Here is a 26,493-nt window from a genome sequence, read left to right as displayed (position 1 = left end):
GGCCACTGTTAAAAAGTTTATGACATGGGGCACAATTCGGCCTCCCTGTAACTTCATTCTGCCTCAGATCTGTCGCCGGCAATGACTAGGAATCAATTTAATCCCTTTTCTAGGTGGCAGTCCTCGAGTCCATACGGCACCTCTCACATCCTCGGTCCACTTTGAGTACCTTCACCCTATTTCCTAAGCAGCCGCTGTTTGGTCCTCTCGTCCTTGTGTGCCACCAACATGCAGGAAGAACAAGGGGTGAGAAGGGGCTCGCACCAGAACTGAGTCCCTAGGTTTAGTGCCTAAGGGACTGAAATGAAATGTTTCCGGTGGGAATTCCTAACTCCAAGGGGTCGGCCATCTTTCCACAGCTCCCAGGGTGGCTCTGCTGCCCCCCTGCGGGCCTAGGGAACACTGCAGGGGTATGAGCCGGCGGTGGGGCTGCTCTCCCCACACGTGGGAGTGGGAAATGGAGAGAACCCGCCCCTTAGAGGAAAAGCCACGAGTTGCTGTTGTGCTGCGGGAGAGAAAGGGAGAAAGAAAGCGTGCAACAGGGAGTGGGAGCCCCAAGTAAAGAGGAACCCCACAGAGTCAGGCCTGGACACCGGGACCACAGAGGTGCTGAGTACTGCCTGATTCTGGATCCCACTCTGCTCAGCTCAGGTGAGTCCGGCAGCCCTGGACAGCCTGTGAAGTTGGAGAGACAGTCCTAGCAGAGGGTTTCTTAAAATCATTCTCAGGAAGATGCCAATGTGCTGATTTATGCTTCCTGGAAAGAAAATGACTGTATTGTGTAAGTGCTTTTCTTAATTGTGTGGCGGGAAAGAAAACAATCTTCACTGAGTCTAAGGCAAGTGGGTTTTCTGGAGAAGAGAACAATTGTAAAGGAATAATGACTGCAGGGCGAAGGCACGTTGTGTGGGACTCTTAGAAACAACCTGCCGGCTGCAGGACAGCGAGTGGGGACCACAGACGTCACCTCCGTGTCTTACGTGTTGGGGCTCTGAGCAAGTGGCTTTGACTTGGTCATTTTAAAGGGGTTGTAGAGCTCAAAGGAAGTGCATTTTTCATTTCCTAGGAGCCAAACAATGAAGGCATCCTAGGGAGGTTGTGGAATGACTCTGAGACACAGTAGGTATGCAATAACCTCCACTGAATTCGTGCATTCGGGCACAGTTAGGAGAGAAAACAGCACAGGTTACATAGAGAGCTACAGATAAGAAAGGACTGTGTCCTGAGCACCCGAAATGTTTGTTGGAAATATTCAACAATACTAGTTAACATCTGCTTTGGAGGAACAGGTATGGGGATGGTTAATGTCTAATATTCAATGTTATTCAAAACCAAAAGTGAGTCGGTCCTCACAGTTGATTTAGGAATAAATAGTTTAATTTACCAAGCCAATCAGTAAAAACACAATCATATATATATATATATATATATATATATATATATATAAAACAGAGAACATTAGACAGACATAGAAAGTTTCTCAGATCTAGTCCTATTGGCATTTTGGAGCAGATAACTCTGTTGTTGGGGACTGCCCTGCTCCTTGCAGGATGTTTTTCAGCATCTCTGGTCTCTTTATCGACAGCCCTGCCCCAGCTATGACTATTAAAAATGTCTCCACATATTGCCAAATGTGCCTTGGGGGTCAGATCACCTCTGGTTGAGAACCACTGAGATATATCAATTGGATTGAAAATTGAAAATGCATTGAGCATGTCATTTGGCAAATACTATTGATTAGTTCCCATCGTGCCCTTTATTATCACTCAGCTGCTAGGATAGGAAGCAGCAGGAGCTATTATCACTGTCCTTCTAGGTGCAGAGGCAGGTGTGAGACACACAGTCCTATCACAGCATGCACAAGGATGGACTTGTAAGTCACTGCTTGTTCACACTGGAGAGAAGGTACTGCCCAGCCTGTTACCCCAATCTCTTCCTGTTTCAGATTTCTAACAAATAAGAAAACTTTCTATCAAATAAGAAAAAAAAATGTACATTTTCTTAGTAGAAGGTATAGAAATTGACTAAAATCTGTGTCGTTACAGATTTTAGTCAATCATTAAATGGATTGCATTGACATGAATCCATCATTAGTACGTATTTGCTCTATTGGGCATCTCTTGCTGTGGAGGGACCCTCTCCTGGAAGAGCTGCCACTTCAAAGGGCTCCAAGGAATGTGCAATTTTTTGTGAGTTGTTCAAGTCCCCACCATAATAGTGAATAGGTCTTTTGTAGCATATTTGAATCTGCAAATTCACACAGTGAATTCTGTGAATCAAAAAGTAGATTCACTGCTATTTTCTCAAATTGCAGCTTTCTTTGTGGGCTTCCTCTGAATTGAAATAAATCCGTATCATGGGTCATAAAAACCAAATCACAAAGGGGAACATACAACTGGGAAATGAGTCTAGAAAGAATTGGCAATATCACTGGCAATCAAATATGTAAATTAAAATAATTAATTTCCACTTTTGCCTATGAGAGTAATAAAAATGCATTAGTCTTTCAGCCACCCAGTGCTGGTTAGGTGTGGTGAAACTGCCACTCTCATATTGCTGGTGGCACTGGAAATGGATACAACTCATTTAGAAGTCAATTTTACCTCAAAGCCGAAAAGTTGCTTATTCTTTTTAATTAAATAACTATTCCAAGAGATCTATATGTGCATAAAACAAAGCACTTTTCATGGAGAGACATGTGTCTTAGGATTAGTTATGAGTGGAAAGTAAATATCCAACAAGATATAGAGAAATATAGTTTGATATAACCTACTCTGTGGATTATAATTCAGCTGCAAAAATGAGAGTTCTGAAGACCAAATGGTGACAGAAAGAATGCTTATGTCAAAATGTGATGTGTTCACTTAATGTGCCTGATTATTGCAACCATGTAAAATTTGTGTACATGCACATATGCATATGTATATATGCATATACTTAAAAGAAAAGCTCCAAAATACTAGCATTTGTTGGGCTAGAAGTTCTGCCGTTGTTTATAATGACTAATGATTTTCTTTTCTCCATGATCTAATTTTTCTGAATTCGCTTTTGTAATTTTAAAGAAAATATTCCAAAAGAGAAAATATTGCCTACCACCATCACATCATCTCTCTCCTTTTGTTTTGCTCCCTGGTGGACTTACTCCTTCCTGCTCATCTATCCCCTACATGCTACTTTTTAAAAACCTCTGGACTTTTGGAGAGCAAACTACTTTTCATTTCAAATAATACTTCTTGAATTTTAAGAGGTTTTAAAAAGAAGTCTAAAATTATAATGGTAAAACCTGCTAATGGGGGAAAAGGCAAGGCAATATTTGGGTATAAAGTGGAAATGAAAATACTTCCCACGCCTGCCTGTGACACATTCCTAACTACCCTACCCCGGCCCCAGTGGCCCCATATCCCTGTACCTGCCTTCATGGGGAACAGTTATTCACAGTGGTTTACCATTTATGCTTCTGATCTTTTTCCATGTGTTTACATAGATCTGCAGACATTATTACATGCATGAGGTCATATGATTGTGCGTGTGTGTGTGTGTGTGTGTGTGTGTGTGTGTTTAACATTGTATTCCTTGTAAGGGAAGTTGAACATAATATGCAAAGTTTGTCGGCCAACATTTGGGACTGTACCTGGGAATTCTGTCTTCCCTTTCTGGCTGGTTGCCAAAGCTGAGTTCTACTGCCACTGCTACCTGTCTCTTAGGGAACATTCTTTGAGGTGTGACAGAATTAACAGCACATCATTCTTTTTTTAGTTCTCATCCATCTTGCCAGTTTATGAAAATAACAAGCTTGAAGGAATAAGAGTCTCCTCATTTATAAAATGGATCTAATACCTGCACCTTGTGCTGGTGTGTTCTGTTGGCTCCCACCTCATGTGGTCTGATATTATTATCAATGAAGATATCACTGTTTTTCAGATTGATGTTTCTACATTATTCACAGTTAGTGGCTAAAGGGATCAGCCAATTTAGGATATTTGAATTTTAAAAAATGTATATGCAGCTCTATATTACTTTTTGTGGTGAAACATTGTTCTTCAGGATTCACAGGAGGCTAAAGTGTGTGCCTCTTACCCCAGGGAATGGCCCAAGATAGAAATGTGTTGTTATAATGTGACACAGACAAATCTCTTTAGCTTCTGCAAAGCTGCTGTGGATTTGAAGACTGGAATGTCTTGGTTTGTAGGCACTGATAGAAACTGTTCAACACATTTCAAAGGAATTTTCTAAATCAGTGGAAACTCTACCATGCAAGTATAAAGAAATGGCTCTTATGTCTCCTCCCTTTGTTTTATCCCTTCGGTGATCCAGGAGAAAATGCTGCGGTTCGTGAAGTACACACTCTCCCTGTTATGTGAAGTGTACCCTCTGTGTTCCATAAGAAGGGTGAGGAAAAGAGCCGACCTTCCAGGCCTTTAGGAGCCATGATGGGCCACGGCCCCTTTAGATAACTGGGCTTATCATTGGGTCCAGGAGGACCCACTGTTCTTCCAGGCAGGGTTTTAAGTGGCTTAGCTTCTGTGACACCCCTGTGGCAATCAACCTGATGAAGTGTGGACATCAGCAATAAATCTGTAATTCATACAGTAGCCATTTGTCCATGGCTTGGGGCCTACTTGCTGTGTAACAAAAGGATGTGCACCTGGCAAACCCCATTAGGCCAGAGAGCTGGTCTCATTTTACCTTGATCGGTAGAATGTCAGAGTCAAAGGATGCGGAAGGAGGCTGTGGTTTACTCAGGGCTGCGGTGTTCCTGGATTTTCTGTGTGTAAGGACACCACAGCCACAGTTTTTGCAAGGACGTTGTGGGGGAAAATGGAGCCTTGTGAAGAGACATTTGAATAGTAGTTAATGGAATTATTCATTAAACATACTGAAGACCTACTGAAGACCACTGCATGCCAGGGAGACAAGGACTCATGTGCATTCTCCACAGTTGCTTCCAGGAGAAGAGTGGGCGGGGGAGCCTGCGTCAGGAGGCAGAAACAGCAGAGGGACCGCTTGAATCCCAAGTGCTGTATTTGGGATTCCCAGGGTTTGGGGGGTCAGAAAACCTTGGGTGCTCAGCCCTGGCACTCTGTGTCCCATCATCTCACTGCAGTCAAAACTGTCAAAGTCCATTCTGGTTAACAGAGAGTAGGCACCTCAAGTTTGGCTGATCTCAAAACACCTGGATTCCAGTCTGGCTGTGTGATCTTGGGCAAGTCCTTCACTTTTCTGACCCTCCGTTTCTTCATCTGTAAAATGGGGATAAGAATCTTTGCCTGGTTAAATAGGATCAAGCATGACAGGACTGACCAGGAAGCCACTGTGATCTCCTTGCTTAGTCCCTGACTCACTTTGGGAAGCCTCTCCTTTCCAGGTTTCTTCCCCTTTATATTCTTGCTCTGGGGTGAAGTGGAGAGATTCTGGGCTTTGAAGGCACAAAGTCCAGGTTTCAGATAGAGTCTCTGAGGCCTCATTTCAAACCCCAGTTCTACCACTTACTAGCTGGGTGACTTTGAGCAAACAAATTGATCTGAATCTTGGTTTTCTCTGTAAAATGGGGCATACCTGCCTCTGGAAGAACTAGGGAGACTAAATGAGGTAACGTGGAAGACCTTGGCAGGGCGCTGGTGATGCGCCTTTGGTTGGGGACTGACTGTCTCTGGTCACACTGCCTCCTGCTATAAAGGTCCTGCTGACACAAAGCCAGGTTTTGAGCATGACATGTCCTAGAAGGACAGTGATGGGCAATAAGAACCCCGAATCTTAGCCGAACTACCCTGCCTGTGCGCTAGCAGTGGATCAGCTACAGAGAGAAGCTGTGGGCTGCATGGCTCCTGCCTGCAGGCCCATGCTGACACTGGCGGTGGAATGACTCACCTGCTATGAGCCACAATTCTGGTCAAGGCAAGCTCTCCTTCTGTCATCATGACCACCTCTGCCCTCAGACTACAAATCTTCCTCATCACAGCCTGTTCCCCCTACCCTAAGCTCTAGTTCACCCAGGAGGGCCTGCAGGTAGTGCTACTAAAATGCTGTGGTCCCCTGGTTTGCAAACCCCTGCAATATGAGAAAAAAGGACCCTGTTAAATCGTGCTTTTAAATGGAGCCACGGCTACTCTGGACAGGTTCCTGGGGAGACTTTGTGCGTGAAGTAAGGATGTCTGCCCCAGATTCTGCCTGGATCAGCCAGCCACCATGGAGGTCCTACTCCCAAGCACTGAAATGGTGGGAAGTGGTAGAACCACGCATACCCAGCCTCAGGGACAAAGTGACTCCCTTCCTCTCCTAATGTCTTTACAGGGCTACTTCATTTTACCAGACGGGAAACTTTGCTGTCTTGATGAGCTGGAGTTTTTCTGTGGATTTAAAATGTGTATGACTATTTCTTCCAAGGAAGGAAAGCCCTTTCTCTCAGTGTCAACCACTTTGCCCAGACCACAGCAGGTCCACAGGGGAGCCGGGGTGGCGCTCCAGGCCGCTCGGGTCTCGACCCAGGCTGCTCTGGTCAAGGCCATGGTTCCCCTTCGGCTTGGACCCTGGGAGAGTGCAGCAGCTGCATCAGGAAGTGAGGGGCCCCTTGCTCTGTACCTGGATCCATACCTGGATCAAGTGTGGGCTCTGCCAGTTGTCAGCTCTGGTCTTAGGGTGAATCTTAAGCTCTCAGGGTCTCTAAGGTACCATCTGTAAAACACAGTCAATAACACTTCCCAGATAGGATTGTTGTGGGATTCAATATGAGATGGCGTATTTAAAGAGTTAACACAACACCTGGTGCAGCCATTGCTCAGCAAGTGAGAGCTCTTACCATCTCCCCCTCCAGGCCTGTCTCCAGCCAGTCTTCCTGGCTGGTATCACTGGGCAAGCCTCTTAACCTCCCTGAGCTTGGTTCCCTCGTCTGTGGAATAGGGGGTCTTTTTCTCAGCCCCGCTAACCACTAACAAGGCCACACCTGACACTGGCACCCAGGCCCCCCTGGCTGACTGAGACCACCCTGCAGGCCACCACTGACATGCACAGAGGGGGTTGGTTATTGGTGCTGAGTAAATCCTTCCACCATCCTTCCTAATGAATTATTTTTGATCCTCAGAACTTTGTCAGCGAGCAAGAACAATGCCAGGAGGTCTGGAGAAAACATGTCATCAGTGCATTTCTAAAATCGCCAGCAATGGTGAGTCACAGCTCTGAGAAATGCCCTGGTTTTGTAGGATTGGGAGCTCTGGGATCACCCGGTGAGCTAAAGCTGGAGTGGATCATATGGGTGGGCTGTGCTTGGTTTGGGGTGGCCCCAGGGTGGTAGAACTGGGAAAGACAGTGTCCGGCCCTCGGTTGGCTGCCTTCTCCTTGCACTCCTTACCTATTCACCTCTAGCTTTCCATAGTTCACTGTATGTGTTTTCCGTGTAATATGTGTTTGAAAACTGTGTGTGTGAATGGAGTCACTGCTACAACCAATGTATGATGGCAGCCGTGCTGGGCAACATGGCGGGCAGTGTGACACTTTGGACCTGGGTAGCTTTCCCTTACTCCTGCCTCAACCTGTCTCCTTACTAAATTGGATGTTTCCCCACTATCACCTGCTGGGGCCTTTGTGTCCAGAGGGACTGGACCATATTTCAGGAGGCCTAGTCTCTCTTGTGTTTGGAATATCCCAAAAGTGATCCCAAAATCAGATCCCAGGCCTTGGGGGTCCCTGGGATGAAAGCTTTCACATCATGGTGAGATGTATAGTCTTTTACAGATGAAATGTGAATAAAGGGAACATTGTGGGAAGCCTTAAGCAACTCATCTGCAAGCACTAATGTCCGGAAGCAGCAGTCAGTGGGTAGTGGTGGACTAAGGTGGAGGGTCAGCAGAACAAGGGGCTGACACCTTTCCTTACCTGTACTTACCATGTCCTAGCACACATTGTCCACCTCCCACCTCTCCTCCTGTGACGTTTCCCGCACTGCTGCATGCCAGCACCTCCAGCAGTGCCTGACACACAGAAGGAGCTCAATAAATAGGCACTGACTGACTAAGCAGGTAAATGAGTGAAGCGCCGGCTCCCAGATACAACTGGCCTTCTCCATTCGCCGATGGGCCCGGTGTCCACCTCATTCTCCTAAGGCACAGCCCTGACATTTTACTCCCAGGGACAGCTCTAAGGGCCACCCCCCTTTCAGCCCTGGAGCACACCTACTGCTGTGGGGGCCAAAGTGGGACAGTGGTGCTGGAGCCTCTGCCCAGGGCCTCTGCTGCTCTGGCAGGATGAAAACTCATAGGTTTACTGCTGGCAGGGAAAGGAGACACCATCAGCTATATTGTTGCTCTATATCTTCGGGAAATTAACCACCACCACCTCCCCCAACACACATCCTACCTGTTTATGCAACAGAAGTGCTGATGGCAACAGCAGGTTGGCAAGAGAGGAAGTATGCTCAGGGTTTCCCAGAAAAAGGGATGTTTCCTGACTGCACTGTAAATCTGCAGGTCAAGGTCTAGGCCAACCTTGGCCTAATGATGGCCTCCTTGATTGCTGAGATTTCTGCCCTCGTTGTATGAATAACTCCATCTTCAGCCAGCACAATGGCGAGGCTTCCTAACTGCTCTCGCTGCCTCTTGCCCCTCCCCTCAGCACCTCCTCTCCGAGGTCCTTCACTGCACAGTGACTCCCCGTTCCTGCAGAATGAAACAGAAGCTTCTGCTCTCTTGCAAAACCCTTTGTGATTGGGTCCCTGTTTACCTCTTGAATCACTCCTTCCCTTCTCACTCTGGAAAATCCAGCCAGACAAAAACATCGTAGGTTTCCTAAAAACACCAGCTTCTGTTTTCCCCGTGGGCCTTCCATCATGTGGGTGAGAGAAAAGAGCTGAACTCCCCTTTTATAATGAAGCCACTCCAATGATGACGTGAACCCACTTACTCTGCTCCTAGGGCCTGATCACTTCTCATTTAGGCTCCACTTCCCAACACTTTTGCATTGAGGATTGAGTTTCCAACACATGAACTTTAGGGGACACATTCAAACCATAGCACACAAAGGAGATATGACAACAAAATGCAATACTTCACCCTAGATTGAAGCCAAGGGTTATTAGGTCATCAACATTGGAATATGGATGGCAGAGTAAACATTGTATCAATGTAAATTTAAGAAGCTGAGACTGTACTAAGGTACTATATTAATAAGAGAATATCCCTATCCCCAGGAAATGCAAACTGGGATTATTTCCAACTAAAAAATTTAAAAACTTAAAAAGCATGCAGATGGAAACCTGAGTGGCAAGTATCTGAATGTTTGCTCTATTACTCTCTGTATTTGTATGAATGTTTAAGAATTTTCATAATTAATATGTCTTTTAGAATTTAGGCTGGGAAAAATTGGCCTCCTTGGCCTGATCCCAGACCTGATAAAATAGTACATAGATGCAAATGCATGTACCGTAGTGTTTTCCTTTCAAGTGACTTCTAATTTTTCTTCGGTCTTGTTTTCTACATTTTCCACATTTCCTATAAAGCTACATACTTATGTAATTAGAAAATAAAAGTTTTAGCCGGGTGCAGTGGCTCACGCCTGTAATCCCAACACTTTGGGAGACCAAGGCGGGCAGATCACGATGTCAAGAGATCGAGACCATCCTGCAACATGATGAAACCCCGTCTGTAGTAAAAATACAAAAAAAATTTAGCTGGGTGTGTTGGCGTGCGCCTGTAGTCCCAGCTATTCGGGAGGCTGGGACAGGAGAATCCCTTGAACCCGGGAGGTGGAGGTTGCAGTGATCTGAGATCGTGCCACTGCACACTCCATCCTGATGACAGAGTGAGACTCCGTCCCCAAAAAAGAAAAAAAGAAAATTAAGGTTTTATTTTTACTTTATCTTATGCTTTAAGAACAATCTCCAGATATCCCCGTTAGATTGGTTGGTGCTGTCCCTATCCACATGTGGAGTTTGCTAAGTGGTGGTGGCCTCAAAGGAATGGCTTGTTTATCTGGTCGTTCATCCAGGGAGCAGGGTGGTCTCCGTGCTCTCAGACCCCAGCAAGCCACCTGCAGTAGCTTTCTGGAGCTCTCTTGGGCCACTGTGAAGCCTTGGCTCTCAGCCTCCCCATCTGGCACTCTCTCTGTCAAGCTCTCTGCTGCGGCACATTTGCTTGCCTGCAGCCTGCAGCCACCCTGGAGGATCACTTCCATCCCCGGGCAGCAGTGAAATCTTGATGAATACGTGTGCAGCGTGTGCAGCGGACTCCAGCCCTCACAGGATAACTCAATTAAACGGACAAGTGCAGTGAATCCAGGTCATTGCACCTGTCAGCGGGTCCTGGGAAGTCCCCTTCAACTCCACTTGGAGACAACAGCAGAGAAGGGCCCAGCAAAGTCCATGTTCAAGGGGGACACCAGGAGAAAGACCTTCTGCTCAGGCCTGGATGAAGGAACCGTGACTCTAGGTGGTGTTTGCAGGCCCCCAGCTATGAGAGAAATTTACGCAACTCAACATACTAAACAGACAGTGGCAGATTTTATTCTACAACACTGGCCAGGAGAAATAGCACATTAATTTATTGTTAACGTACTTTTAAAACTTTAAAACTTCTTCCTCTCTAAATAAAATTCATTTGACTCTGAACTCCTACTTGCCAGAGTACCAGGAAAATCAGTCCTGGGCTTGTGGGTCACACAAGAATTCAAGTGTGGGAGTTGCAGAGAAGGAATCACGTTTTTCTCTTTTGGAGGTCTGGGGCAGGGTGTGCTCCTGCTCTGTGGTAAGCCATTATTTCCTCTACAGACCCTTTGTGCAATGTTTAAAAGGTGGCCCCCAGCAGTGGTAGCTTCCAGGACACAGTTTAGGAGTAGATCGTGCTTTTGTTGGAAGAAAAGTGCACCCCTCTTCCAAGCGAGAGGATTTCCAACCTTCACTCAGCCCCAGAGCCTCACACAGGCCCTCTCTTCTCTGCACAAACCACACAGCAGCACGCTCTGTCCTTGCTATCAGGCCAGCACCGGTATCAAGCTTGAGATGTCAGGGTTTTTACGAGCCTGGGGACCTGGTGCCGCCTCCCTAGGTGCTTCTAGTAGCAATTCCTTTTGAATACTGCAAGGAAGGGGCCACCAACCCCAGGTTCCACCCTCAGCAGCCCCCTCTTCATTGCTCCTCCTCTTTGGGGACTTCCCTGCATCCCTTTTATTGGGACAATCCCATAGAATTACTCTTCCTGGGCTTCAAGAAACACAAGGTTGCCCTCTCTTTTCAGGGATTAGAGAAAGAGATGGCAGCATCAGTATTGCGGAAGGGTCCAATATTTCTTACTAATTCGTCCTGTTATGTGAACAGCTGAAAATCTCAAAAGCAGGCAGTGGAGGTGGTTTTAGAAACCCATACTCCAGTTCATTCCGCTGGCACATTAAATGCAGTGAATTCTGAACCAAACACATCCTTTCCCTAAAGCCCCTCCTCTTTCTGTCCCTCACATTTCTCTCAGTGCCTCCACCATGCTTGTCACCCAAGCACAGCACTTCAATCATTCTTTTCTCCTTTCTTCCCTTCATTCCCACACCTAGTGGGTGCTCAGGGGCCTGCCAGAGCCTCACAATTGCTCTCCAGGCTTAGTTATGCAACAGCCACTTCACTGGTCTCTTCACCCCCAGGGCCACCCCCTTTAGTCCCCATTTTCTCCAAAGGTTCAGCTTTGATTATGCCGCTTTCCAATTCCAAACCCTACAACTCTCTTTATCTTCCTAATGAAATCCAAATGACCATGTGCAAAACAGAAATGCCCTCTCTTCTCAATATCTAGTTTCCATCTGATCTCTCTCTGTTTTGATGGATGATGGACGCTCAGTTCCATTTCATGATTTGCCACTCCCCCAAACCACTCTGAGTGTCTCTGTCTCCCAAATCTTTTGTTTCCTCTGGGTTTTTTTCCTTTGACTGAAAAGCCATCTTCCCACAATTCAGTCCATCAAAAATCCTACCCATCCATCAACACCCAGTACCAATATCACCTCCTCCTTGAGGCCTTCCTTGATTTCCTGGGGACTCTTTCCTCCTCCAGGCTTCCTTACTGCTTCATGCGCTGCCCCTGCTGGTCCATTGCACACACTGATTTGTACTGTCCCTTGGGTGCACATCTCATCTCCCTTAAGAGGTCGTGAAGTCCTCATTGCCGAGGCTTCTCATGCTCACTTTGCATCTACCCAAACCTTGGTCGAATGCAAGAATGAATAGCTGAATATCTATAAAGAAGTTCATCTCTGTTCAAAGTAGATGAAGTGCTAATAAAAATACCCCCTCATGTAAATTGCTATTAGCTGTGACCTCTGGGGATTAGTGGGTGGCTGTGGCAATGCAGGGTGCTGGTGCAGGGCTGGAGAAGAGGAGTGGGTGGAAACATGAGGCAGAGACAGAATGACTGAACATACCAGGAGAGGGCAGAAGTGGTCTGGGTGACTGGGGTTTGGACACCATTACAGATACAGGGAGGTGGAGAGGGCAGTTTGGAAAGAGGAGTTTAGTTGGAGTTTCTCTTCCTGCACTCTTTGCCAGTTGCCTTCTAGGTATTTGATAGCTCAGTGGAACCCCGAAGTGTGGTGTTGCAGAGAAAAACTGCTGGGTCCTGGTCTCAGTTTCTGCACTAAACTGTCTAAGCAAAAGATCTGGGGATACATTAATACTTGCTATTCATAGGAATCAGACTCTGGAGATCCTTGAGAACAGACCAAAAGCTACCCACTTTTCCTACCAAGATTACCCATTTAAAAATGCATTGAATTCTCCCAGCTACCTATTTTGACTGATAACTGGATGGCAGCGTATCTTTAACACCTGCTACCATGCCGCTCCCTCCAACAATCATGGGCAGCAGCAATCAACAGCCGTGAGAGCAGCCCACCCTGAAATGCACTGCAAGAGGGGAGTGAGGATCTGGAGCCAGCAACCCAAAAGCCACCCTGAGGAGGGTACCCTTCCCAATGTTCTGTCTTTTCCCAACCTTCAGTAAATCAGGAATCAGCTTATCTGTGTTCTTGGCATAAATAATGACTTGACTCCAACGTTTTGATTCTAATATCCTCCCACTATTGCTCTAATTTTGAATTATTTTCTCCTTTGGGACCCTCAAGTTGAGTTTTTTTTTTTCACTCAGCTCTTTCAAACTGACTTTCTAGATGGAGACTCTCATGGTATCAGAAGCCAGAATGTCGCACTCTGAGTTGCATTGGAATTGGTGCTCAGTAGACCAGAGGCAGTACAGTATTAACTAGTGGTGGTCACTGCTGTCAAGCCACTGCCATCGCAACAGCGGCATCACCAGAAAGCTCAGCCTCTGTTCCAGAGAGCTCCAAAGACTGAGGATGGGTAACCAGATGCCCCAGGAGGCAGGGAGATCAGGCGAGAGTGGGGCTCCCCGATTCCTGACGGTGGCTTGGGTGTCCTTATTAGGAGCAAGGGGTAAAGAAGGCCTCATGCCGGTAACTGCTGATGACTTCCATCCCAGTGGATCCTACAACCTAGCCCAACCCCAGCACCTCACACCACGTTGAGCAGACGACTCTAGGAAGCTCCTGAAGATTCTCTAGCCAGCTTACAGAAACAGGCTACTTCACAATCACCTGGGAGTTGCTTTTATTTTATTTTATTTTATTTAGATGGGGTCTTGCATTGTTGCCCAGGCCGGAGTGCAGAGACAGGATCATGGTTCACTACAGACTTGAACTCCTGGGTTCAGGCGATCCTTCCATCTCAGGCAGCCTCCCCAGTAGCTGGGACCACAGGTGCACCACCACACCTGGCTAATTTTTGTATTTTTTGTAGAGACGGGGTTTTGCCATACTGCCCAGGTGGGTTTCAAACTTCTGGTCTCAAGAGATCCACCTGCCTCAGCCTTCAAAAATGCCAGACAGGTGTGAGCAACCATGCCAGGGTGGGAGTTGCTTTTAAATGCAGATTCCCAGGTGCCATTTGTCTGATCCTGGTTTGTGAGATCTAGAGTGGCCATAGACCCTGAGAGTCATGGCTCTGAGGTGCAGTGAGCAAAAGTGAGCCTCATTAGACTTTGAGCAAGAGTGAGCCTCTTTAGCCCTAGACCTCGAGCAAGAGTGAGTCTCATTAGACCTTGAGCAAGAGTGAGCCTCATTAGACCTTGAGCAAGAGTGAGCCTCATTAGACCTTGAGCAAGAGTGAGCCTCATTAGACCTTGAACAAGAGTGAGCCTCTTTAGACCTAGACTCGGGCAAGAGTGAGCCTCTTTAGACCTAGACCTCAAGCGAAAGTGAGCCTCATTAGACCTCGAGCAAGAGGGAGCCTCATTAGACTTTGAGCAAGAGTGAGCCTCCTTAGACCTTGAGCAAGAGTGAACCTCATTAGACCTCCAGCAACAGTGAGCCTCATTAGACCTCGAGCAAGAGTGAGCCTCATTAGACCTTGAGCAAGAGGGAGCCTCATTAGACCTCGAGCAAGAGTGAGCCTCATTAGACCTCGAGTAAGAGTGAGCCTCATTAGACCTTGAGCAAGAGTGAGCCTCTTTAGACCTTGAGCAAGAGTGAACCTCTTTAGATCTTGAGCAAGAGTGAGCCTCTTTAGACCTAGACCTCGAGCAAGAGTGAGCCTCTTTAGACCTAGAGTGGTGATCTAGAGAAGTGAACTCACTGGATGAAGCCAGGGTGCAGCCTGAGAACAGGACCAGGGAGTGAGGCTGCATCCACATGGGAGTTAAGGTGTAGAACAGTCTGATCTCTGTTCAGAGACCATGAGAACCACAGTGTATACCTCACCTGTTGTTTTCTCGATTCTTCATTTGATTCCAAAGTAGAGGCTGAAATAAAGGGAAGCCTGGGTCTCCTTCCCTCAGGAATGGAAAATAATAATAGTAGTGATACTGGCCAGCATTTATCGGTGTTTATTATGTGGCAGACCCTGCGTTTAGTGCCCTACACAGATTATGCGGATTATGACATTTGATGATTTTGGTAAGTCTGTTAGGAAAGTCTTCTAATCGTGCCCATGTTTGCAATGAGGACATTGAAACCTCAGAGGTTAAGAGTCCTGCAGTCCATGCTGCAGGTGGTGAGGAGCGGAGTGGGCTGTGTCTCAGGTGGCCTGGCTGCAGGTGGTGAGTCTTTACAGCCTCCTCCAGGTGGTCATTAAGAATGTTCTGGCCCTGGCCATCTCTCTCAGCCCTGCTGGGAGGTAGTGAAGGGGAGGTAACGTTTTACTTCTCCACTCTTAGGGCTTTTCAGCTGGGCCTGAGAATTAAACTCACATAAGACAGATTAACAGGAGAAAAGCACACTAATTTAGTGCAAGTTTTACGTGACACAAGAGCCTTTATAAGAAGTGGAAACCCAAAGAAATAGCAAAACCCAAATGCTTTTATACTTGGCTGAACAAAGAGAGGTAATTGCAGGAAAGGAACCAAACTATGTGGGGAGGCTAAGGGAAGATAAGAATGATTTTGACAAGATCTGTTTGTACAGAATTCTCGTGGTCTCAATGTCCCATCCTTGATGATAAGAATGGTGCTTTCCTCTGGTATAGGGAAGACATCCTCTATGCGGGGCTTTTATTTCCCACTTTTAAGAAGGAAAAGGGGAGGGTCAGGGCACCTTTCTTCCATCTGCTATTTTTTAAGTGCCTTTAGCTCCAAATAGCCTTTATGCCACAGCTGCATAGTTTGGGGTGGCATATTCTGCCATGCTTCAGTAGGGAGCTTGGGTGACAGGTGCCTCATTGGGGACTGCTCCATTTCTTTGTGTCACTCACTGCCTGGATTATATATGTGGCCAGGTGGCACCATCTGCCTTAAGCTTGCAGCACAGGGAAGGATTTTCTGAAATCCTGATCACTTTTTATCATCCTTATAACAAGCTCCAAGGTCAGAAATACAGAATGGGATTCAGCAACCTCTTGACTTTCTGTCCTTTGCCAGCAAGAAATTTCTTCCTTGACCCCCACTCTAAGTTGAAAATTAAAACAGATGTGGCTAGACTAGATTAGCTGAAATTCTCTCTAATTCACCACACCTGCCAGCAGCACTGTGTCACCTGTGACCAGCAGGGCCCCGGAGTAAAACAAAAATACAAAGTACCTTGTTCAAAAGCAGGAAAGAAGCACTGTTCAAAGGACTAAAATATAAAAGCTTTTCCTTTCTTTTGCAGTCTCTCTTTTGGCCTTTTATTTGCTATTTAATGTCATTTTAAGTAGGGGAAATCAAAATGTGTAATTATTAGTATATATTTTACCATTCATCTTAATTTTGTATAATGCCAATTTTAAATGCAACTGTAAGAGCATTTAACTCATATGTTGAGTCACTGAAGTGACACAACTTGTGTTTCATCGCTCTTATACGTATTTTGTTTTTACTGGAACATTGGAAACATTGTACAAAACTAACAAGTCTTCATTTTGCTTCTTGATATGGGCGCATTCTGCCCCCATTCTCCACCTTCTGCTCACAGATGGGTGAGGAAGGTCTGAGAGGAAAAAATAGACTAATTTGGGGGTCAGAAAGGGGTTGTTGGGGTTCCTTGGTTGTTCCTGTTTCTTAGAACATCATTGCCTTCTGTCTGCATCTGAAGCAAGTTCTGGTTCAAATGAAAGTATATCTTCTCAGGACTGTCAGCCCCCTGCTTACTTGGTTGAAGACAACACACTTTCCTCGTATTGGCTCCGAGTCTTGCGGAGTAAATGTGAATATTGGTGGTGAAGAGCAGCAGACGCGAGCATTTCACAGGCTCCCTCTGCTCACACGTATGCTCCACTGTCCTGTTCAACTTCACTTACAATACACGATTTCGAGAGAAATTTATTTAGAATTTCAAGATGGCAACAGAAGAGCGTCAGACCAGATGCTGGGTCCTCCCAAGCATGGGGCCGTTAAGTTGCATGCCTGTGAAGCTGGCTCTGGTGATAGCATTGCATCCAACTCAGGGATGTTTGGAGGGGAGGAGTGAAATTGGGGCAAATCACTCTGTTTGCCTGCCCCCATCAACATTTCCTGGAGGTGAAGGTCAAGATGGGCATGGAGGGCAACTTCTGAGGTCTCTTTGAGAGAGGGGCAGACCCTGCCCTGTGCACCCTGTCCGCTGTGGGTAGCAAGATCAGAGCTGGCATTTGGTGGTGTGCACATGAGGCTCCCAGCTGGAGGCACTTGCAGCCTTAGATCTCTTCTCTAGAGAAGACAGATTCCCAGATAAATCCTAGATCTTTGACAATTCAAAACTGCAAAGGGCCTTGCAGATGAAGCCAGGTACAGTGGGCGCTGTATAGTATAGAAAACCCAACTCAAGCTGGCTAAAGTAATAAAGGGGATTTATTGGCTCCTATACATGGCAAGTCCAGAAGTAGTTTAGCATCAAGGGTGGTATGATTCCATGGGTGACGAATGTCACTGAGAACTCAGTTTCTTTTCACCTCTCCTCTTGCCTCTCAGCATTGGTCTCATTTGCAGGCCGGCTTCCCCTCATGGTGGCAAGAAGGCTGCCAGCCACCCCTGGAGTGATTCAATTCTTCACCAGTGGCCAGGAAGGGAGAAACCTTGTTTCCAGAAGTTTTGTCAGCAGAGTGAGAAAGCTTTTTCCTGACTCTCAGTAAATTTCCCAATATAAGTCATGAGCCCACCTACTAATAACATATCTGGTAAGTGGGGCTCTTCTGGTTAATTGAGGGTGAAACTTCATGCCCTTTTCCATGGCCAGGGTGGGGTCAGCTTCTGCTAGAGCACATAAACGGCACAGGAGAATGGGTAGGTAGGGAGGTGGTGGTACCCGAAAATAATTGAGGTGATGACCTAGAGAGGAAGGAGCAGATGCTGCAGAAGCTACCATGACATTCACTCAGAGATCCTCTGTCAGCTCTCAGCATGACAACAGGACTCAGCAGAAAACACAGATGTGTGATGCTGTCAAGACTCTGACAGTGGGAACTGGGGGGCAGGCCTACCCAAGAAGCATTCAAATTCACACTTTCAAAAAAAAATTACTGGCCAAGCAAAACCTGTATCTGCAGTCCATTGAACAGATGAGGAAACCAAGAAGCAAAGTGGGGAAGTAATTGCCTAATCATAAAAGTTGCCCCATACTCTGAGGTCCTCATGCATACATCTGTCACCACCTTTTACAGAAGAGGAAAATGGCTTCAGGATGTCAACGAATTTACCCAAAGCCACATGGCCAGTGAGTGACAGGGCCAGGATTTGGACCCAAGCCTGTGTAGCCCCCATTCCTTTATTCTTTCCCAATGTCTAAAAGTTGAATTGGTGGCATTAACAGAAAGAAAAAGCCAAAGCCAGTTCAAAGCTCTATTGTACTGTGTGTCAGCAAGAAGTTTTAGGAGCCCACCTAATGTCATGGGCTATGGAATATATAACCAAATGAATGGAAAGGGAAAAAGATTTTGTGAAGCAAATACTTTAAGTGATAAAGTGAGTTGTCAGTGAATTTTATCCAGGGAAGAGAAGAACCATCTGCCCTGGGTACAGGAGCCCAGGAAGCACAGGGTGAATCCTGCCTGGCTCAGTGGATGCCGGCAGCTTCTGGTGTCCTGGCACAGGCACAGTGGCAGTTTATAAACTCCTTTTCTATAAGCTGTCAGACTTGGAGAGGTCCTGCAGGAAATCTGGGCCTTGGCATCGGCAGAGTGATCACAAGAGATGTTCAGCTCTCTGAGAAATGCAAGTCTTGGCTTGCGTCCACTGTGTGGGAGCCCCAGGCGAGCTGCGACCTTCTCCTCTTGTCTGCTGACTTGCCTCTGGAGAGAAAGTCAGGTTTCACAGGATGCTTAAGAAACTGCAGTGAAGAGGAAATGCAAGGGTCTGTGTGCTTCTAACCCAGTGCCTGCCCCTTCTTCTCCTTGCAGCCTGCTTCGTTTTTGTGCTCTGCGCTTTCCTGGCTCTACCGCTGTCCATGGCCTTCATAGGTAAGCTGCCTGCCGAGCTGCTAGACGCCACAGGTCAGCCAGGTTGGGGCATGGACCCAAGGCGTGTAATCTTTAAACATTAGATATGTGTTTAAGAAGAACTGGCCAGCCCGATGATTCCCAGACACCTATGTACCATCTCAGAATGACTTGGTGAAGATTTAAAAAACACACATTCCTGGGCCCCACCCTGGGAGATGTCAATGCAGTATATCTGGGTGGGAACAGACACCCTCTTTTAGAAATCTGTCCCCAGATGATTCTGATCCCTCTAGCCCAAGTTTGGGAGTGACTGGGCTAGAGGTTTCCCAAAGTCCTTTCCCAGTTCCTATGTTCCCTTGTGGAAGCAGGATGCGAGCAATACAAAAAATGCACCTGGAGCTAGGTGACGTATGGGCACTCTATACATTTTTTTTGCTGAATGAATGAATAAATATTTCCATAAATCATGTACATTAAACAACCTCATAATCCAGAAGTGTGACGTCTAGCAGAGGTCAGGGGAGGGGCAGGATGGGGGAAGCTCCTTGAGTAGCTAAGAATTGTTATCACATGTCAGTGAAATTAATCTCATGCTCCTGAACACTGCTAATGGGAGCCCCTGAGGCCTGCGTACAGGACCTAGCTACCCCTATTTACTTAGAATCCCAGCATGGCCGGGCACAGTGGCTTACGCCTATAATCCCAGCACTTAGTGGGGCTGATGCGGGCTGAATGCTTGAGCCCAGGCGTTTGAGACTAGCCTGGGCAACATAGTGAGACCTTGTTTCTACCAAAAAATTCAAGTCTTGACTTAAGATTATCTGGCTGTGATGGCGTGCGCCTGTAGCCCCAGCTACTCGGGAGATTGAGGTGGAATGATCGTGCCACTTTACCTCCAGCCAACTCCAACAAGAGTGAGACCCTGTCTCCAAAAAAAACAAAAACCAAAAACCAAAACAGAAAAGAAGCTCAGCAGGCTCAGTGTTCTAGGTCCAAGCTCACAGCATATTGGAGCAGTTGTTGCAAAACAACAACGAAACACCCAGTACCCTAATTGCTTCATGGGTAGGAGCCTTCCTTCCGAGGTGATGAAAATGGTTTTGAACTAGATGGAGGTGGTAGTTGCACAACATTGTGAATCCACTAAATGCCACTGAATTATTCACTTTAAAAGGGTTTATTTTGTTATGTAAGTTTCACCGTGCCACTCCTGCTGAAGCCACAATACTAAAATGGAAACAAAACAGTATCCTTAGATCTGTAAGACATGAAAGCTAACAGCCTGACAGGAAATAAAAAAGAAGATAAGATTTTAAGGTTTGCAGAGAACTAAAACAGCCAAGTAGTCTGGGGCCATTTAGTGTAAGAGTGAACAATTCAGTCACTTCAGTAGGCCCTGGTGCTGTGATTATTACAGTGGAATTCAAAAATTAACATTTATCATATGACTCTGTTCTTCCAAGAATAGTTCACAAGATGTTAGGCATACTCTGCTTAGGAAGTCAGGAATACTCTCCAGAGGGCATTCTATGCAAAATCTGTAAGGTAAGAGAACTCTAGCCTTTGGATCTTCGGGTTAATTATCTTTCTTTTTCTTTTCTTTTGAGACAGGGTCTCACTCTGTCACCCACGCTGGCGTGCAGTAGAACAATCTCGGCTCACTGCAACCTCCGCCTACCCGGCTCAAGCGATTCTTGTGCCTCAGCCTCCCAAGTAGCTGGGATTACAGGCGCCCACCACCACGCCTGGCTAATTTATGTATTTTTAGTAGAGATAGGGTTTCACCACGTTGGCCAGGGTGGTCTTGAACTCCTGATCTCAAGTGATCTGCCCACCTCGGCCTTCCAAAGCACTGGGATTACAGGCATGAGCCACCGCGCGCAGCCAGTTATCTTTCAAATGAATGTAACTGCAGCAATTCATCCACCAACAAGGCTGCATAGAAGAGAAAAGACCCCACAAGCCAATTCCCAAGGATATTGTATTAAAATCACCACATCCACTGCAGAAAGAGGGTTTCGGAGGTCTTATTGCTTCTAGAGCAATATTGGTTATAGAGTTTGTGTCTGGGGTGATGAAAACATTTTGGAAATAGATAGTGGGGATAGTTGCACAAGATGATGCATGTAATTATGCCGATGAATTGTACACTTAAAAATTGTTAAAACGGCAATTTTTGTTGAGATATTTTATCACAATAACAAATATTTTAAAAATCACTACATCTGGTAGTTGTTATCAACTGAACTAGGGAGAGATCTAAAGCCAAAAAGAATAATCGTGATACTGCAGATCAGACAAGAAAGAAAATCTAGAGTTTAGGTAGGTCCTAAGCAGTACGTGAGAACCAAGGGGGAACGATGGCTTTTATTAAATTTATTAGGATCATTTTAAGCCATCTGTGTACTGATTGACTCTCCTGTGAACAGCAGCTGTTTTTATTCACTGGGAATGAGCAGATATCTAAGCCATTACTCAGTGTTCATTTCACAGCTGGCTTTTGAATTGAAAGGCGGTCCATGTCCAACCAATTTGGCACCAAGTACTTAAAGGTCTTTGTGTGAAAAGGCTGTGTTGAGACTTGGAAAGTATTTCAATTTAATAACAAATTCGGCTACACATCAGAGATAACTAAAAGACAAGCCTCCATAGGTTGATGATTGGATCAATGTGTGTATTTGACTAAATTCTGTTTGGACTCTGAATTTATAGCTCTCTGTATACCTAGAGAATTTTGTTCATTTCAATGGAATATGGTGTAGTCATAGAAAAACAGTTTACTCCCTCTGCTTAAGTATCAGGCATTTATAGGGAATAAAATGTCAAATCAAAGCTAAAAGTCTAAATGTCATTTAAACAGGAGGCTTTGGTTCTACAATAAGAATTCCCTTTCTTGGAATCTGTTGACAAATGTATTAGCCAGGGTAACTTAACTGTGCTGCAGTCACAAATTAACCGTGGAATCCCAGTAGTTTAACACTATAAGGGTTTATTTCTTGCTTATGCAAATTCCATCATGGGTCAGGGGGCATGGGGACTTCCCAGGCAATGTGATGACATAATATTCCAAGCTGCTTCAATCTTGAGAACAATCCATCTCCACCCATGGCTTCCAGGTGGTCAAAGCAGAGGAAGCAAACAACGAATCATGTATCAGTTTTTAAATGCTTTGGCCTGGGCTGGGCACAATGGCTCATGCCTGTAATCCCACACTTTGGGAGGCCCAGGCAGGAGGATCACTTGAGCCCAGGAGTTTGAGAACAACCTGGGCAACATAGTGAGCCCCCTTCTCTACAAGGAAAAAATAATTAACTGCATAGTGGCACATCCCTGTGATCCTAGATACTCAGAGGCTGAGGTGGGAGAATCGCTTGAGCCTGGGAGGTTGAGGCTGCAGTGAGTTGCAACTGAATCATGCTACTGCACTCCAGCCTGGGCAACAGAGCAAGACTCTGTCTCAAAAAAAATAAATACATGCTTTGGCCCCAAAATGTCCCACAGCCCACTGGTCAGAACTGGTCACACTGCCTTGCTACTCAACAAGGGAGGTGGGCAATGTGGGGGGGCACATGCTGGGCAGTCAGTGTCTCCCATAGCAAAGGTGTCTGTTAGAATTCATCTGGAGCTTGGTCGTTTGAGCCAGACTGGTCCCTGAGGGAAATGGGCATTTCTTCTTTATATTTTAAATAGACACATTATATCATTGGTTAATAATAGGTCTAGAGAACAAAGACCTGAGAAAAGTAGACAGTGCATTGCTTTGGGGAGAAAAATTACCATTAAGAAAGGGTAGGCATCTGGGCAGGCTGGCTTGGTAGTAATCTGTATCTGGTAGCTAAGGATATGTGAGCACACGCGTGTTTCCCAGCGTGGGGTCCAGTAAGTGACATGGTCAATGGTGATCATATGGTGACTGTGACTAACACAGCAGAGGGCTCGCTACACAAGGAGGAAGAGCGGCTCCTCCCTGCCACCTGGTCCCTGAAAGCAGAGTAGATGAGAACCTCATTCACAGAGTCACATTTTGGAAATGTGACTCATGAATTGAATCTTATTTTAAGCATATCAAGAAAACTGTATATTTAAAGGGATCCTTTGAATTCTGAATCCTTGAAAACTTGAGTTCTCATACACTGGCTATTCAGAAAAGAAGAGTGCAACCCATAGCCAGTTAATACCCAGAAGAAAGGTGCACTGACACCTGGTCCCTGCCCTGTCCGCGGGAGTATTTATCGCCACTCTGCTGTGAGAGTGAGTTCTGCAGTGTCAATCCACTGAGCATCCTGGGGATCAGGTGATTGGTGAGGCTGAGCAGATCTCACAAGCATATGGTTTGCATGTTTAACATTTTGGCTTTTGAAGGTGTTCCACTCATTTTCAGAACCAGGCTTTGTGCTCTTGAATGTATTTCTCTCAATCATCTTCTGTTTGCCCTATGTAGGAATGAAATTTTTGGAGGACTGCCCTATACAGCCCCTCATACCTTTATATTTGCTAGTGGGTGGCATCGTCGGCACCTTAAAGGTAAAGTATCTTTATCTGTTGTTTGTAGTCCTTGTAGAAATTTAACTCACAGCCATTCTGGAATGCACCTGTTATTTGCCTGCTATTCACAGGGGAGCCAAAACAACTTCCCCCTAAGCGTGGTTGCTGAAGTGATGGGGCTGGCTCCAGAGACACAGATTTTTCCAGATGCAGGGCATTTACCCAGGGCTGCGCTTCTTTGCAAGAGCTTCCTTCCTGCTGTCGAGTTCAGTGTGCTAAGCTGTGGCTTTGGTCTGACAAGAGTTGATGCAGAGGAGTCCCTGACTGCCAGTTATACCATTGAATTCAGCCAGTGAAATCATGGTCTTTCTCTGCGCTGCTGCTGCTTTTTTTTTTTTTTTTTTTTGGAAAAAAAAAGGTTCCTGTTGAAGGCAGGGTTTGCATTTGGTTAAAATATGTTTGATTTAGCAGTTCCTATTTCTGCTTTTAACTATACCTCCTAGTTCTCAATTGACTAACATAGGATTAATTGGCTGCAGTTATCAATCAACTATTAAAGTATTCTTATGCCTGGGGTAGGAGTGCTTCTCTATGACTCTCAAGCTTATGTAGTTAATCTGCTCCTGGGCTGTATTGACATTTGTTTAAACAGAAAAAACAACTGAAGAAGAAATATCAGGGGCGTGCACAGCGTGCAGTTGTTTTCAAGATCCCTGGCCCACAGCAATGTTACACCTACCAAGAGAAGTTTCGGTCAGCCTCCATCTATCAACAACTCTTCCCAGCCTTCCAAGCCCATCTCACCACTTTCTGTATCAAAGCCAGAAAACACAAGCATCCATTTTCCCAAGATGGTTTCATAAAAACAAAGCCGTAATACAAGAGAAAACTGAGTTAAGAGTGCCAAGTATGAACTTTTATTCGGAGCCACTGTTGGGTTTCTTTTTTTTTTTTTTTTTTTTTTTTTTTTTTTTTTTTTTTTTTTTTGAGGTGGAGTCTCGCTCTGTCGCCCGGACTGGAGTGCAGTGGCCCGATCTCAGCTCACTGCAAGCTCCGCCTCCTGGGTTTATGCCATTCTCCTGCCTCAGCCTCCCGAGTAGCGGGGACTACAGGTGCCTGCCACCTCGCCCCGCTAGTTTTTGTATTTTTAGTAGAGACGGGGTTTCACCGTGTTAGCCAGGATGGTCTCGATCTCCTGACCTCGTGATCCGCCCGTCTCAGCCTCCCAAAGTGCTGGGATTACAGGCTTGAGCCACCGCGCCCAGCGACTGTTGGGTTTCTTTGCCAGCTGCTTTCTGGTGCGGGGATCCTTGGAGAGATCCTGGCCAGTGGAGGTGGTCATGCTGTTGATCTAAGACATCAAAGGAATGTCTTGAAAATTGTTCTTATATGCAACTGGTAGCCACAAGCTCCACTCTGTCGTGGGAGACGTTTGATTTGGGGCAAACCTTTGGAGGCTTTTGTGTCTGAGGTAACCTCCCTGTTAAATGCCCCCATCTCCTAACAGCGGTCTGGTGGGCAGTGTCCTAAAATGTACAAATATACACGATGGTCCCCATCACAGTATCCCCATGGGATCTACCTGGGACTCTGTTCAGCTCCAAGAAAACCCAAAGGCTCTTGGCTCAGCAGAGCCACATTTTCCCCATAGCCCCCACAGTGTTAAGGGAAGGCTGTGACGGTTTGAGTGCCACATAGATGCTTAAAACAAGGGCAGCGTTTTTAGCAGTAATTACCTCTGCCTCTCCTGTTCTCACTCGACTACCTCACCGTGAAGCTGCCCAGTGGAGCTTTCCTTTAGAGATGCTGCTGTCCGTGGGGTCTGTTCCTCTTAATAACAGCAAACTTTTCCTTTCTGAAAGCCAACCCAGGACCCAAAGGTAATTTATTTTAATGAACAAACTAAGGCCCTAATAAGCAGCATTGATTTTTTTGCCCTGGCAATCTAAAACCGTTTGAAGCCAAATTAAATTTTTGTGCTCATGATGGCAAGGTAATATGCAGTGAGTCCATAACCATTAGAGCTGCGGCAAACAGGATTAGAGTCCCCAGAGGCAGAAGTTTACCTGTAATAATGATGGTTTGTATTCAACCTCAGAACCTGCTGAGGGGGTCCCAACATCCTTCCTGAAATGCATCAGATAGCTTCACAGTATTGCACTCTATGGAGAGAAACTTGAAGAGATGTGAGCTGACATTTCATGGAGCTGCCAAAAAGAACTGAGGGTTATGAAGATCAGGAAATGAATTAAGTAGGCTGTGACCTGCTTTTTAAAAAATAAAATAGAAAATTAGAGTGCCTAGTAAGTTAAGTATTGTGTGATACTTACATATGGACATGTGTGTTTGGGTGAGTTGATTTATCATCCTAACTGGGACACTTTTGAGAGTACAAAGAGGCCCTAATAATCATCCTGCCAGAACAACAGCATAAACCAGGGCTTCTCTAAGCCAACAAGGACATGCAGTTACCCAGTGCCTAGGACTTGGCATAAAATGTATTTGTTACTGAGGGTCGTGTTAAAAGACAGTTTCCAAAACATGGATTCCGTGACCATCACCTACCCTGCACTCCCCTCATCTTCCCACATCATCCTTCCTAGTGGCGATTGCTACCCTGGTGAGCATGTGCTTTTTGCTGATGCCATGCTGATGACTCTGCCCTCATTTGGAGCTCATTCAGTCCCCGTCATGCCCCTTTGAGGCAGGTACTTGCTTCAGGAAGGATTCTTTGACTACTAGGAACAAAAAATCAGCTCTGGCTAACTTAAAAGGTCATTGATTGGAAGAGCTCACGACCTCAGAGGTTAGTGGGAGAGAAGGGGGCCAGGTGGCTCCAGAAAGTCTGGGCAGTGGGACCCACTTGCCACGGCTCTCTCCTGGGGCTGGTTCCTTTCTCCTGGCATCATTGTAGCTGAGAACCAGTCCTGGGAGGGCAGCCAGATCTATGGACACGTGGTGGGTGGGGGAATTCCTCCAAGGAATGGGGCCCTGCAAGGAAGGGAAATGCATCTGAATGATGGAGACTTGAGCTGGATTCTCAGCTCCAGCTTACAGTGAGGCAACAGCAGAGCTGGTGTTCAACCTAGGCTTTCCCAACCACGCAGCCACGGTCAGCCAACCTACTACCGTCAATTGGTTTTTCT

The 26,493-nt window shown here is 46.0% G+C and overlaps 1 protein-coding gene across 1 annotated transcript in view; it reads left to right on the top strand.

Annotated features, from left to right (window-relative positions):
• The first annotated feature begins 520 nt into the window (after positions 1-520).
• Positions 521-26,493, top strand: part of TMEM272 (transmembrane protein 272) — a 31,860-nt gene continuing 5,887 nt past the window's right edge. Inside the window, exons 1-4 of the mRNA XM_017891463.1 lie at positions 521-651; positions 7,079-7,159; positions 18,821-18,880; positions 23,304-23,386. Coding sequence (XP_017746952.1) covers positions 7,102-7,159; positions 18,821-18,880; positions 23,304-23,386 — 201 coding nt within the window. The 5' untranslated portion in view covers positions 521-651; positions 7,079-7,101. The remainder of the gene's footprint in view (positions 652-7,078; positions 7,160-18,820; positions 18,881-23,303; positions 23,387-26,493) is intronic.

The sequence above is a fragment of the Rhinopithecus bieti genome, unplaced genomic scaffold (genome assembly GCF_001698545.2).
Source record: "Rhinopithecus bieti isolate Rb0 unplaced genomic scaffold, ASM169854v2 scaffold_21635, whole genome shotgun sequence".
NCBI lineage: Eukaryota > Metazoa > Chordata > Mammalia > Primates > Cercopithecidae > Rhinopithecus > Rhinopithecus bieti.
Note: the sequence above shows the minus strand (reverse complement) of the source record. Positions and strands in the feature narration are given on the sequence as shown.